The following is a 14,819-nucleotide window of genomic DNA, read 5'->3' as shown; positions in this document are numbered from 1 at the left end:
CACACTAAATTAAATCCTCAGATGTATACAGTGCTTGTGCATCTACCCCAAATGTGCAGTCTAGACACTGCAAAACTCAGTATGGAAATCCTCAAGTTCTTTTATGATACTAGGTGCATCTCCTTTTGTCAAAATTAAAGCAGCAAATAATTACAAGGACGTTTGTTTGCTCCTACCTATGTATTCCCCAAGACATTGGACTGAATTTTCCTGAACCTGATTATCAGTGTTGAAAAAGTATCAATGTGATGTGTGATAAAAGCCCCTCAAAAAAATCCCTAGTCTCCTGAAGTTATCAAATGAATTTAAAATCCTGGTTTAAAACTACTTAAGGTGACCAATATATTGCCTTCCCACAGGTTCTGTTAAAAGGTTAAATACACAGACTTAAAACTGAGTTCATATTTTCAGTGTTATACACAAAATCATAGAATGCTTTGGGTTGAAAGGGACCTTTAAAGACCAGCTAGTCTCAAACCCCTGCCATGAGCAGGGACATCTTCCACTAGACCAGGTAGACTCTGTACAAATTAAAAAGCTTTACTTCTTTAGTTGACTCTGTAACCAGTTCCAGAAGTCTCTCCACTGCGGTGCGCAAACGATGGCAGATTTTCAGTATCGTTTCTTCACTTTCACACGCCAATTCTGGCTTTGCGAAAACACTTTCACATAAGTATTGGCTCAACTCAGACACCTCCTCAGTCCCTGGAGACAGCTGGTTGTGTTCTGTGAGAGTTTCATCAAGCAGCTCCTCCACTGAAAACAAGGAAGCTATTGAAAAACACAGAAAAGTGACAGCTAGCCACAAAACTGACATCAGGCACTGACATGGTCCTGGACATGCACTACAACGTGGAAACTTGGACACATCAGCAACCCAATGCTGAAAAATCAGGAGGGTTTTCCACAAGGTTTGGGAATTTTGTGCTATGCATCAGGACCTAGAACTGTGTATTCACCAAGTCCTCCATCTTTCCTGCCCTATAATCTATCCAAGCTTCTTTAACAGCATTTTAGTAGTTGCACTATATAAAGAATTAAACTGAGGGAACACTAGGTAGGCACTCTCTTAAGAGCGGACCAGCTTTGAAAGACACAAACGTTGCAAGAAGAGATATTCTCTTTCCCATCTTCATCCATACAAAAGGAAATGAAAAGGCAGTTTTCAAGAATATGAACTGACAACATCCAGGTTTGCTGATTTATACTCACCTTTTTCTAGGTGATGGTTGTCTTTGGCTTTAAAATACTGCATGAATCCCATTTCTTCCATAATACTCTGAGTTTCTTTAGAATCTCCAGAAGCCAGACTGTCATCAAGGCAAAGACCAATCTTGCTACAGATGAGGTCCTGAATAGCTATTGTGGCCTTCACCACCTCCATAAGCAGCTTCAAAACGTGCTGGTAAGATTCACGCAGCTTTTCCCTAGAACAAAAGCGTATTGAACATGTGAAAAACTGCACAAGCTTGATCTGAAAGACACCCTGAAGGTACTGTAAACCTGACAGTCTGAAATGGGGACTTGCCATGGTTGGGCAGTTATCAGTGAAGATCATTCAAATGACTCACAAAACCCAGGTCATTTTTAAAGAGCTGGCACAGCAAAACACCTCTGTCATGTGCACAGGTAGATCACGCTACACTCACAAACATCTCTGCCTTTGATACCCGTGGAAGCACCAGCAAGGAAGATACAGCTACTACTACAGTATCAGTGCCATCAAAATAACTAGAGGGTGTTCTGGCAGACCTGGCAACAAAACTACTTCTATTTATGACGATAATTTTGTTTTAAGGTTAACACTAAGCCAGTTTCTGAAAGACGAGAGAGGGAATTCTAGAAGCTTATTCAGCATGACAGCTTCTCTAATCCACACATCCCCATGACACGTCAAACCAATCCACACCATCTGAAAGCCTCTTGGTCACAGAAGCTCTCCTCATTTTTTTAGATTTTTCTATGATTAGAGTCAGTGGAAACCCAAAAACACCAAAGTCTTCATCACACTGAAAGAAAAAGAGCAAGAAAAAACCCCCCAACTTGCTCTTAATGTCAGAATAGGTTGATAATTTAAAAAACCTCAAAATACTTTGCAAATAAAAGCAATATGTCATCCTCCAACACTACTATTTTGAGCTGACTTAGTTTTGCCTAATTATTGATTTCTTTATGAGAAGTGAGAAAACAAGCAAACAAAAAAATCCCAAGCACTAAGCATGGTGTAACCCAAGATGAACAAACCTTTCCTCCTTGGACTCCTCAATATCAGACCTCAACAAGGCGACCAAATTTCCTCCTTCTTGGTTTTCCCTGTCCCGCCGCTGAAGGAGCGTCTCCAGTTCAGAGTTGGTCTCCTCTATTTCATGCTTTAAAGATGCCACTTCCTTTTCCAGCTGTGGAAATACAGTGACAACACAATAATGTCAACAACTTTGCCTAAACTTTGCTTTATAAACTCAACCTGGAAACAAGTTTATAGAAAATTTACTTATCTCCTTATATTTATTTGTTCTGATGATACCTATACCAGATTCAAACATATGATTACATATAAATAAAAATACGTATTTTGCTGCCAAACAAATTACTGCCATTTTGTTAGAAACTCTGTCTTGTAAGGAAGCTAGCAAATAAGCCAAAACATCCATTTGGGAGAAAACTGCAAAGACAGAAAAGCATTCTGTTCCCATGCCAACATTCTCAACACTCATCAAGCCCTACAAGAAAAGCTGGAAAGAGTAATGCATTTCCACTTAGGAAATTCTTAGTGGTGCTCTGTTTCCCCTTAGTCTAATATACCACAGGAATTACACCTGCAGTCCCTCTATATAGACATTGAGGCAGAGAGCCCTGTGCTAAAATACAACCCCAAAAGCACATTTAAAATCTAGGTTTAAAGTATTTTCTCCACACCTGGATAATTTCTGCTGCCTTTTCCTGCAGCTGGGCTGATAACATTTCTTGTTTCTTTTGGTGAGCAGCCTGTGCCTTCTCCCTCTCCTGAATCAACATCTGCTCCTTGTCATGTAGTGATGCCTTTTTTTCAGCTTCAAATTCATCCTGCATCAATCACATATACTTGGATTTACTGAGAGAAGTAAAAAACGCCCAAACACCGCCACCATCCACCCAAAAAACGTCAAACATCCCCTGTATTTTTTTGTGTATTCTCTAGAAGTACACATTCTGCCTTGCAGAATAAGCATCAGTAACTTATACATCAACGCCTCCTAACAACAAAATTATGCTGAAACTGTGCTCGAAATCGAAATCAGTGTGGCCAGCAGAAGCAGGGCAGTGACTGTCCCTCTGTACTCAGCACTAATGAGGCACGATTTCATCTCTGAACACCAGTACACACCAACGTGATGGCCCCTTATTTTTTACATTGTTAAGTCAAGAAAACAGTTTTTCCCCATGGCAAGAAATAAGGCCTCTGAGCAGGAGACCTGCAGCCACCTGAGCTGACACGGATCTTGTGCAGAAGACTGAGCCAGACTTTGCCCCATGCTCTAGCAGCTAGGAAGGTAAAAATGAGCTGACACAAAGGGGTAGGATGACTTTCCTTGACCTAGAACATGGCATTTGTGGACAAAATCTCTGAAGCAGCCTGCCTGTTCTTCTCAGAAGCACTTAATGTATGTCAGAGCACAGACAGCAACTCTGAATACCTCAAATCTGTTAAGGGAGGCAGAGGGAAGAAACCAAGGGAGCAGGCTGGCATAAAGACAGCTGCATAATCAGCACAGGGGAGTGGGAAGGGAAAGGCTTGCTGTAAAAACCTCTCTCAGCCCACAGTACAGCTCAGTCTCACACTGCAAAGAGATCCAGCCAGTCTCTTCTGGGACAAAACAGCACTCATCAAGTGCACGAGGCAAAAAACCCAACTGAACCCATAGACAGCCGTAGCAGCAGGAGAATTAGCCCTGGAAAAATTTCAACAAAAAGTGACCTTTCTGGTGTGGCAAATGCTAATTAAGGCAGCATAAGAGGAAAAAAACAAAACAAAACAAAACCACAACCACAAAAAAAAAAAAATAAAAAAAAAAAAAAATCCAGCGATCATTTCTGGAGTTTCTGCATAACACTGAATCCAGTCCCAGCTTCCTTGGGTTAAAGTTCAGCTGAGGCCAGCAGTGCCAAATAGATCTGCAGCAGCTTTTCAGGATACACTTGTGCCCTCTGTTTCAAAACACAGCTGAGAGAGAGGTCAAATAGTGATCAGGGCTACACAGAGGGCCAGAGGCAGGAAACACCTTGAAAATGCTTATCATGATGTTTGTCACGGTGCATCAGTGAAAGCAGAGATTAACAAGAGTAACAACTCCTGCTGTTACTCATAGCCAAAGAGCTCAGTGCCATCACACACTTGTTAAAGCTTAGGTAATACTGAGCATTTTGCCACACACAGAGGGCACAGTCTCTGTAGACACTAAGAAGAAAAAGCCTTAAGTGACAAACTGAACATGTACACAAGGAATGCTGCTTAGAGCATGTTCCACTGATTTTTTTTGATTTTGGATGAAGGACACTTTATATCCAGCTCAGGACTTGAAGACAACCTTGTGGTAAAGACAGTTGTTCACAGAACACCGCTTTATTTCCAGTGCTGTTTTTCTAGTTCTAACATTGTGGAGCATGGGAGAGATGTCACTCAGACTTGCCATTTTAGAGGCTGAAGACCAAAAATCTTACACCAATTGCTCTTCTTCAGTCAAACACATTCCCAATGCATACTCAGAAGTGCATTTTCAGCAGAGCCTACCTTCAGCTGTGCAATCTGCTGTTCCAGCAGCACCTCTGACTGACACTTCAAGAGCTCAATCTCCTCCTGGAACTGAAGCTGCTGCTTCAATTTTACCTCCTCAAACTGAGCCAGGAGAGCTGTTCTTACAGATTCTACTTCAGAAGCTGATGCAGAAGCATACAGCTGCAGATAAGGAAGGAATATAAAATATTTTAGCCACAGTGTTACAATTAAGGAAAAAATGAAACCAAACCCACCAAGCTAAATCAAATTGTGAAGAGCACATTCACAATCCTCAAGGTCACACAGGGCTGCTGTCTATCATCATGCTGAGTACAAAAAAAAGCAGCCTGATAAAAATAGATAAGAGGCAACCAGGCATTAGGTATCAAATATCTCCTGTGTTCATTAGACCATCGGGTCAGACTAACAAAGTATTCCTGACTTATTCTTTCCAACAGACACTCTGCTAAAAGAAGATCAAAAAAATAAAGAGAAAAGAGGGGGAGAGAAACACAGGGAGAGCATATTTTGTTAAGATGTGATTTCTCTTGTTCAAATGGGAGCAAACATTACACATCTCTATTTAATGAATTATCCTGGGATAGAATAGTGAAAGGTTTGAGAGATTTTTGTTCATTTAGAGTTTTTTCTTCCTACTATTCTCTCTAAGAAGAGTCACTGTAGTCATCAGAATAGACAAATCCTTTTTCTAGGATGATGCACTTGAAGACTGAATAACCATTAGAACCTCCCAGGAAACTAATGAAACTTCCTCCCCAGACAATCTTCCTCTAAAAGTGATTTAGGAGTTATTTGGAACATTATCAAATTTTCAATTTAGTAAGCAAAAAAGCAATGGTTAGTAATATTTTAACTTAATATGTTTTGTGGTTATAGCTGGATAAAGCTCATTTTGTTTGTGACTTTTCCTACTATATGAGTGTAATATATAACACCAGTGGCTGCTTACATCTGCAGAAGTCAGACTGTATCCTCTTATTATTGGCACTAAAAAAAATACAAAACCCATCTCTATGTGCAGCCCTATTTCTAAGCTTCATAAAACTGAATTTATGTTATGATAAAACATGGATTGTTTTGGGTTTAGGTATGAGCAGCATTCTGACCTCTTGCTCGCGTTCATGCTGTGCTTTTAGTTTCCCCAGTTCTTCTTCCAACTCCCTGGAGTACTCTTCCTTATGTTTCCTAATATCTGCCTCATGAAGATCCTTGAGCTCTTGGAGCGCTTTCCTGTGGTTTTCCTCCATCTGCAACACTTCCTCACGTAACAGATCCAGAGCCAGACGTTTTTCTTCTTCCAGCAGCTGCCTTTGATTTCGAAGAGCTGTGTTCAGATCATCCTGAAAAAAAGGGGAGGGGAAAAATTTTAAGTACAAATATCTTTGAAACCCATTTGTAAAGCATATGTCCTGCTGGATCAAAGCTTTTAAAGTAAATAGGAACAATATTGTTTCGTGAAGGATGAGCATACATATATACACATACTCTCTAAAGCATTTAAATGTGTTTATTTCTCTTATCTAGTGAAAGTTTTGTTAATCCTTACTTATTTGGAAGGATCTTTAGATTCCTGGAGATGTGGCTTAACCTCCAGAGTTGCATTTACTTTGATCTAATCACCTTCTGAAGAATTACACAATAGCTCTACTGGGGAGAGCAGGTCTGAGCCACAAAATGGAGACTCTCCAATCTTAAATACGTTAAAAGATACACCTCATTTGTGCCTTTTCCACCAAATGATAGGGAAAACTCATCAGACTGAGAATTTGGGGCAGGAAGCAACAGATGGACTTAACTTTCAGCTAGAGTATCCTGTTTCAGCTCATTATAAGGCCACACACACCGTGTCAGTGCTGGCATAAAGAGGTTTTGAAAATATCTCCCAAGAGCAAAGGAAAAGGGCATCCCACACAATGTGTCATGAAATTTCACCTCCTATGTCAGGTTTTCTTTCTGACTCACCTTATGAGCTGCTTCTGCTTCAAGAGCCATGGTTCTAAGTTTTTCCATATTAACAGTAGCTAGCTCAATTTTCAAGTTATTTTGGCAAAGCTGAAGTTCTTCAGCATGCTTTAATTTCAGCATCTCAATCTCCTGAAGCAGTTGTGCCTGATGCATTTTATCCTGCTCTAGCAGCTGCTCCCTGTGCTGCAGCTGCAGCTTCTCCAGAGCCTGACTGTGTTCATCTCTTACAGTCTGAATTTCAGACAGGAAGGAAGACTCCAAGGAATCCAGATTTGATAAGTGTTTAATCTCCAGCTCATCAATTTGGGCCTGATGCTTCGTCTGTAGTTCAGCAACACAACTTTCAAGCTGAATCTGCTGTTTACTTTCCAGTGTTGATTTGAGTGTCTCAATTTCAGCTTGGTGTTTTGCCTGAAAATCAGCTGTCAGAGACAAAATCTGCTGCTTATGCTTCTCCTGTAACTGCTGACTTTGGAGTTCCAGCTCATCCACATGTTTCTTTTTCAGCTCCTGGAGAAGAATCTCTTGCTCAGTTGTGAATTTCTGAGTCATTGCTTTGTGTTCCTCCATAAACCTGTATTATTTCCAAGAAAATTAAGAGGCTATGGTCAAAAAAGTGACTAGTTTGTTTGGGTTCTTTTAATAATTGAGCTAATAAATAATAACCCAAGGAAAATAACTAGACCCCACTTAGCCTCTGCAAGTTTTACTTGATGCTTCAACTACAGAATTAAATTCAAAGCAAGCCACAACAACGATTTCATAGCCACGTAAATTAAAGGTTTCTGCAGAGTCATCTGGTCATTACTAGAGAAACTGGCACCCCTATTGACTTAAAAATACAGAGCAATATGTTTGAGAAATACTGCCATGACACTATCTCATGGTATATACATTGCCACAGCTCAAATGTGTTGTCTGCAGATAAATGAACTGTCATAACAAACACCTCTAAAAACATCTGGTAAAGAGAGACATAAAACCGCTGTGGAGGTGTATGTGAGATACTTGGGGGCTCCTCCAAACCCACCTGAGCTCTGCTTAAAGCTTGATGCAGAAGATTTGGTATCTGAAGTACTGCCATCTGCTGCAATCAGTCACTACATTATTTTTGCATGCAGACACAAATTACTTAAAAAAAAAGTTATCTAAAAGTTAAGATGCTGCTTTCAGTGTTTTCTTACAGTCATTATTTCTCCAGTCTTATTCTGTGAACATAGTTTTGGGGAGGGAAGAAGGGATAAATTTGAAGCAATGCATTCAAATGCTAACATGCGGTTGTTCACTTCCCTTAATTCACTTGAAACAACAGGAGTAGGAAGGGGAGGAAAAACAGTAGTTCCAGGCATCTAACCAGAACTAAAGAATACCAAAGGGGGCCCCAGCAACCTCGGCATTCAATGGTCAGCACAAGCTTAATTCACCAGGAAAAAGCTTGTTTACATTCATTTGAATTGTTTAAAAACATTCAGAGAATTTTTTCCACTTATATATCCTGTCACACTTCTCTTTGAAGGCTGGTATATGATTTACAGCTGTGTTGTACTCTTAGCAGGCATAAACCTGACTCCATTTTATTTGCTCGACTAAAGGAAGTGCTTTAACACAAAGCAAAATCTACAGCAGACCATAAACAGACAACACTGCTGTTCCCTGGGACAGCAAGCTCTACATACCTAAGTCAGAGAGTGCCATCAAGTGACTACCTCGCACTACCACTCACTGAGTTTAAAATAAGACAAAACAGCTTAACAATGAGTGAACTTCTAAGGGAAACTTACTTGTTTTGTGCTTCCAGGAGTTTCAGTGCACATTCCTCCTGCAGGCAGAGCGTGGCCTTTTCCATTTCTTTTGCCATGAGGGCTTTGGCTGCCTCCAGGTCAGCTTCGTACTGCTGCTGAGCTTTCTGCACAGCCTGGGCACCTGCGAGGCTGTCCTCCAGCTGCTGCAAGTTGTTTTGCTGCTCCTTCACCAGCTTCTCCAGCTCTAGAATTTTGGCAGCTTGGTGATCTTGAAGTTGAATCATTTCGGCTTCACGCAGCTCAAACTGTTTTTGTAAGTTTTGCTTCTCGGATTCTGCTCTGGTTTGCAGTTCTATGTGCAAGAGTGATAGCTTCTCTTCTGCTAGGATTTTCTGGGCCTCACTTTCACACTGCCATTTCTTCTCTTTTTCTTTGTACATATTCTCTATTTTCTGGACTTCTTCTCTTAATTCATTTTTGTGATCCTCAGCAATTTTATATTTTACCTGTGAAGACAATTGTTTAGAATTAAAAAAAATAAACGTTCAAAACCAATCTGAAGTGCATGAAGTGAACACTCTCAGGCACTTAAGGTCTTGGAAAGATTAAATTCCTGTAGTGAAGTAGCCCTTCCTAATGAAATTAAGGCTGAAATGACAATTTATAAACTGGCATGCATCAAATTCAGTGCATTATTAAGAATTAATTTGAGTTATGAAGATAAGAAAAATTTAAGGCAGAATTCCAGAATTAATATGGTACTCTATGTTGATTTCTCTCGAGGTCGCTTATCTTCTTTTCAGGAGTTCAACTTCCAAAGCTATGGGCATCTCAGGAGTTTATATTAGGCATGAGTAAAAATCCCTTTTAAACTTCTCCTTTTAAAAGCTACATAAAAAGCAAGTAGCACAAAAAGAGAAGCCAAAGCAGCAAATGATTGCTCAGTGACAGAAGGCGAAAAAGACTCGTTGGCTTTCTCCATCAGTTTCTAAGCCTGGAAAAGGATACACATATCCATGGCTCTTTAAAAAGGGTGGAAAGGAGGACTTGATAAATAAGAGCTTCACCCATCTAATTGTCACAAGCATTCAAATATGCAACAATCTAAGCAATGAATTAACATCCAATCTAAGTTTATCCTCAGATGGAACAGGTGATTTAACACGTAAGAGTGATGGTACTGTGCATGACTGGCTCAACTCTAAGACTTTGAGGTACAAGAGTTACACCAAAACAGAAGTGTATTATTACAACATTTGTGTCCATCCAGGCAAGCCCATTTAAAGCTTTAGCTACATTCCCCAAACCAAGGACTTTTAAATGCAAGTGCTGCCTCTCCCTTCCTTGGCCCTCCCACCAGGCTGGAGCTTGCCCAACTCCACACAAAACCATTCTGTAGTACAAATTACCTTTTCCATTTCTTCCTTCAGATGCTTTTCATTTTGCTCAGAAAGATCTTTTTGTTTTATAATCTCTTCTTTTAAATGCCTTATTTCCTTTGAGAGCTCTGCAATATGCTGATTCTCAGAGCTGGAGAGAGCAAGCTTGGCTTTGTGCTCTTCCTCCAACGCAGACACTCGCTCAGCCATCTCCATCTCAACCTGACATGCTACATCTTGAGCTCTCTGAAGACACAGCTTGGTGATTTCTGGGGGGAAAAAAAAAAAAATAATAAAAAATATATATATATATATATTAACTCCAAGCCAGACAATAAAATGGCATTCTGGAATTGATTTTAGCACTCTTATTGATGCACAGAAATAAAGCTGAATGTTGTCAGCTGTGCAATTTATCAGTAGCCATGCTAACTACAGGACAAGGAAAACCCCTCAGCTGGATGATTTTATACTCTGTTCCATTTTATCACCAGCTTGGGAATTTACCAGTATTAACACACAGAATAATCATAAAACCTGTGGCAGGACCTCCCTCCTTATCTGCAACAGCGAGAGGAGCAGACTTTCTTTCTGGGCAATGCAATGGCAGATTTATGGAAGTTTTATCTTCTCCTTCACACATCATATTTACACAAGGCATTTCCCAAAAGTCAGATGGAACAAATCTCTAGGCATTCCAATTTAAGCAGTTTTGATATTCTCTCTAGTATTAAAAATAAATAATGGAAGATAAGAAATAGCAGGGCGAATTAAGACAGCTCTACTAATCCTTTTAGCCAACATACGGTGCAATACAATTATAACCATGTGTGCTAAATCAGCTATCTAAGTTATGTATTGTTAGTCCAAATGTTTGTATGACAGTGCCCTTCTAGGCATCAAAAATGGAAACCTGATCAACTCCTTTCAGCAGCTGCTTCACAGTTCTAGTAGTTTTTACTACAGAATAAACAACTTCAGGTCACCACATCTTTGGAAGTGCAACTCAACATGCCCAAAAGTGCTTGATGAAAGGGATTAATATCTGTTAAATGTTCCCCATAGTTTAGGGTAAATAAGTTAAAAACTTCTTCAGATAAGCCTGTTTAAAGAGAAATATAAGCCACACAAGCAGCTTATTGTTTCCATTCCCATGCTGTCAGACCATCCTACCTTTACAATGTTCTTCTGAAAGCTGGGCACGGAGCTGCTCAAGCTCTAAACAATGTTTTCTTTTCATGGCCTCAATTTCTGTTACATATTTGTCTGACAGATCCATCTTCATTTTCATCAGGTCCTCTTTATACTGAAGTGCAAGGGAGGATCTTAAGGAATCCAATTCATGCCTGTGTTGTTCTGTAAGTTGTAGCTGCAAACAGGCATGTTCTTCCTACAGAAATAAAGGGTTAGGAAGAGATCTTCAGCTTCTAAGAAACCATGACGGGAATTTTTCAATGAGAGAAAGGAAAATTCATTTTCCAAACTCGTAGTCAACTTGAAACAAGTTGAGCAAAAACGTTGAGATCCTCAGTTACAGCAAGGTGCATGAAAATAGGAGCATAAATATAAGAGGGGCCAATTGGTACCTTGGTTTGAAGAGAATAAGGACAAACACAATTACTACCAGAACTCCAGAAAAGAGAAACGCCATAAATTCTGCACTTTTGTAGAACTGATAAGCTCCTTACTCAGCACAGGATAACCCAAACAGCACATAAAATTACAGAGCACTGTTTCAGCTGTTCTGCTCTAGAGCCTGTCTGAGGCTGAGAGCTATTTAAAGTTGGTAATTTACAATATTCTTGTCAAAAATAATTAAGCCCTACTAAACATCTGAAATTACTTTACTCTTTGTAACAGCTATGAATCAGACATCAGTTTTCATACAGTTCATGTAAAGAATAGAACTTTTAATATACCAAAACCCCTACCTGTTGTTGTTCAAGCTGTTGGTTTAGCTGGCCAAGTGCAACACTTCTCTCTTTCTCAGCAGTCTCTTCAAAAAGTGTGACAGAAGAACTGAGAAAAGGGTTTAAAAGTTTAAGGCTGTGATATATCATGGATCAAGTTAAATTTACTTGATGACTTAGGGTGTAGTACTGAAAGTAGGTGAAGAGCAACTATAACAACTGCTCAGGACTGGGCCACAACCCAATGCTCAATCCCAATAGGTTTAGATCTTTTATGTTAAAGAAAAATAAAATGGAAGCATGCCATCATAAAATGAAAAGAAAAAAGATCAGATCACCTGATGCCCCCTGCTTGATCTTGACTCATTTCCAACTCTGACAGTGAACAGTCTGTCAGTTCTTGCTGTTTCTGATGCAACAAAGCCAATTCTTCTTTGTAGTTTTCTTCAGCAACCATTAACTTGTTTTCAAAATAAAGTCTCAGTTGTTCCAACTCAGCTTCATGCTCCCTGTTTCTCTGTTGATGTTGCTGTTCAAACTCCTGTTTTAAACACTCTATTTCTTTCACCTGTGATGCTCGAGCCAGGAGCTGCTCTTTTAGCTCTGGAACAGAGGCAAAACCAACACAAGCACTAAGAACAAGTATCTTTAGGCTAAGTCATTCTGTGAAGATTAGATTTAGTTGCCGAGTGTCAGTGGTTTAGGAATGGCACTGCCCCATTAATATTTCCACTAAAAACACCATGAGCCACTCCCTTCTCAATGGGAGTCACAAAAGGCAGAGATTGAGGTAAGAACCATTTACTGGAAATAGCATGAGAAGAAAAATGAACTTCTGAAAGACATAAACTCCTTCCTCTGAAGACATTCTCAGTTACATTGCATTCAGAGAAACCATCCTCATGCTAAGAGCAAAAATCACCAGCACATGTGTTAGCTCTCCTTGTTTTCTGTCCAGGACTAGGCTGGTAACAGCAGAGTCCTGCACCACAGCTCAATCTTCACACCTGCTTGCTGTTGTAGCACCCAGAAGCAATAAATTATTCAAGAACATTTAATTTTCTTCAGGCAAAACTATCCAAACAAAACCAAATTGAGCACAAACTATGCAGAAAACCAGAAATCACAGGAAGGAAAATAAAATCAGTTCTGGATTACTTTAATGATGGCTTGCTACCCATTGTGTGCTCAGAGGCTGAACTGAATGAATTAAAACAATCAACCAATAAAACAGGACTGCGGTAAAAAGCAGCTAACAAGGCTGGTTCAGCAAGCTGCCCCTTCCTGAGGGTGAGAACAATGGCCAGCACTGCAGCCTTTTCATTAGCCCTCTGAGAGCTTTCTTCCCCACCTCCTCTATTAAAGCAGGAGTAGTGTTTTGGGAAAGGTAGGGAAAAAATATCAAGAGAGAGAAGTTTTCCCAATAGCTCAACTTTCTGAATAGTTCAAGTTAGTTAAATCCCCAAAGAATGAACTGAAGAGGGAAATAGATTTCAAGAAGAAGGAACTTGAAGAAGTTCCTTGAAAACAAACAACTTTCCTGGAGAAAAGCAGTTGCTTCTGTTCCACAAGAGAAATGTTGATGGAAACAGAGGATGCCATCCAGGAGCAACACAACTGATTGTCACAATGTGGTATTGTGTAGCAAACCAGAAAATGCACTTGTGGCATGAAAAAAATTCTCACCATGAACATGCAAACAGAAAGAGTAAGAGAAGAAGTGTTCAAGGCCAGGTTGGATGGGCCTTGGATAGTGCAAGGTGTCCCTGCCCATGGCAGGGGTTGGAATGAGATGATCCTTAAGGTCCCTTCCAACCCAAACCACTCCATGATTCCATGAAGTAAGTCCATGGTTCAAGCCTGCTTCCAAAGGGAGCAGGCACAGGGACCAGAGGAATCAAGTGACAAGAAGGGACAAGTAACACCATCAATGCCATAAGCAAGAGAAGTCCAATCTGACATGGGTAAGCTTTGCCTAACCAGCAAAGTCTACTAGCACAGAACTACCCCAAAAAAGTGTTTTGTTGTTTTGAACTGGCATGTCATTCTTACACCAGAGCAGCAATCCCATCATGCAGCTGCTGGGATTTGAATCCTACCATCGACCCAAATGCACGGTCAAATCATCACTCAAATGAAGAACAGAGTAAAACAAAACACTTAAGATCTCACACACCAAGAGATCCTCACCTGGACCTGGAGCCTGCATTCTGGTCTCATCACCTTCCAGAAAGATGAAGAAACAGAAAGGGTCCAAAGAACAGGATTGTGAGTGATTAGAAACATGGAAAGACACGTGAAATGTTAAAGATTAGGGCTACAGAGAATTCCAGCAAATAGTATCAAGTGCTATGTACTATAATTCTGTAATATCAAAACAAAAAGATTAAACAGTCAAGGTAAAGTCTGCCTAGATAGAAAAAAATTACTTATTTAGTGTATGACTAAACCAAACAAATCCACCTAATACACTTCAAAAGCTACCTTCAGTTATATTATTAAGCAAGTCTGAAATAGTATTTGTTCTAACTACCCGAGCAGAACTCAAGAACCTCATGTTAGAGTCTCAACATAAGGAGAATACTGGCAGAGTCTTGGTCTCTAGGTTCGGGTTTTTTCCCCCAGAAGTTTTTAATGTTATAAGTGTCTGTGCACACATATCTAAGACATGTTATTTTATTTCAAAAGTGTATGTCATCTCCAACCACTAAACTGCAAAACTGGCTGTTTTATTTAATACACCTGGGTCTTGAAACAGAAATACAAACAGAAGCATGCTACTGCACTGACCAGCATTTTCTCCAGTTTTTAATGACATTATACTTAATTTGACATTCGTTTTCACTAAAGATTTTTGTTGTGTGCAGGAAGGGAGGGGAAAGGGAAAGGAAAAGCACAGGAGCAAGCTTTTCCCCACAGTCATACCATGCTTTTTGACACTGCAGAACATGTCATCTGACACTGACTCACCTCAACCTAGAGACAGATTATTGGGCTACAACCCACTGACACTGTGACCTTCCTGTGTTTTTCTGGTACACAGTTAAAA

At 40.0% G+C, this 14,819-nt stretch overlaps 1 protein-coding gene across 5 annotated transcripts in view; it reads right to left on the bottom strand.

Annotated features, from left to right (window-relative positions):
• The window catches only part of PCNT (pericentrin), a 71,925-nt gene that overhangs the window by 38,023 nt on the left and 19,083 nt on the right, over positions 1-14,819 (bottom strand). For 2 of the 5 annotated variants that reach the window (XM_058421286.1, XM_040069101.1), the window contains exons 15-27: positions 13,961-13,993; positions 12,109-12,373; positions 11,792-11,879; positions 11,034-11,250; positions 9,891-10,129; positions 8,521-8,987; positions 6,737-7,313; positions 5,881-6,114; positions 4,769-4,933; positions 2,917-3,063; positions 2,245-2,396; positions 1,213-1,427; positions 545-771 (exon numbers count right to left, since the gene is read on the bottom strand). In XM_058421286.1, coding sequence (XP_058277269.1) covers positions 545-771; positions 1,213-1,427; positions 2,245-2,396; positions 2,917-3,063; positions 4,769-4,933; positions 5,881-6,114; positions 6,737-7,313; positions 8,521-8,987; positions 9,891-10,129; positions 11,034-11,250; positions 11,792-11,879; positions 12,109-12,373; positions 13,961-13,993 — 3,026 coding nt within the window. The remainder of the gene's footprint in view (positions 1-544; positions 772-1,212; positions 1,428-2,244; positions 2,397-2,916; positions 3,064-4,768; positions 4,934-5,880; positions 6,115-6,736; positions 7,314-8,520; positions 8,988-9,890; positions 10,130-11,033; positions 11,251-11,791; positions 11,880-12,108; positions 12,374-13,960; positions 13,994-14,819) is intronic. The other 3 variants (XM_058421287.1, XM_040069116.1, XM_040069115.1) reach the window with 2 other exon arrangements.

This window comes from Hirundo rustica, chromosome 7 (assembly GCF_015227805.2).
Source record: "Hirundo rustica isolate bHirRus1 chromosome 7, bHirRus1.pri.v3, whole genome shotgun sequence".
NCBI lineage: Eukaryota > Metazoa > Chordata > Aves > Passeriformes > Hirundinidae > Hirundo > Hirundo rustica.
This window is presented reverse-complemented; position numbering and strand designations above follow the sequence as displayed.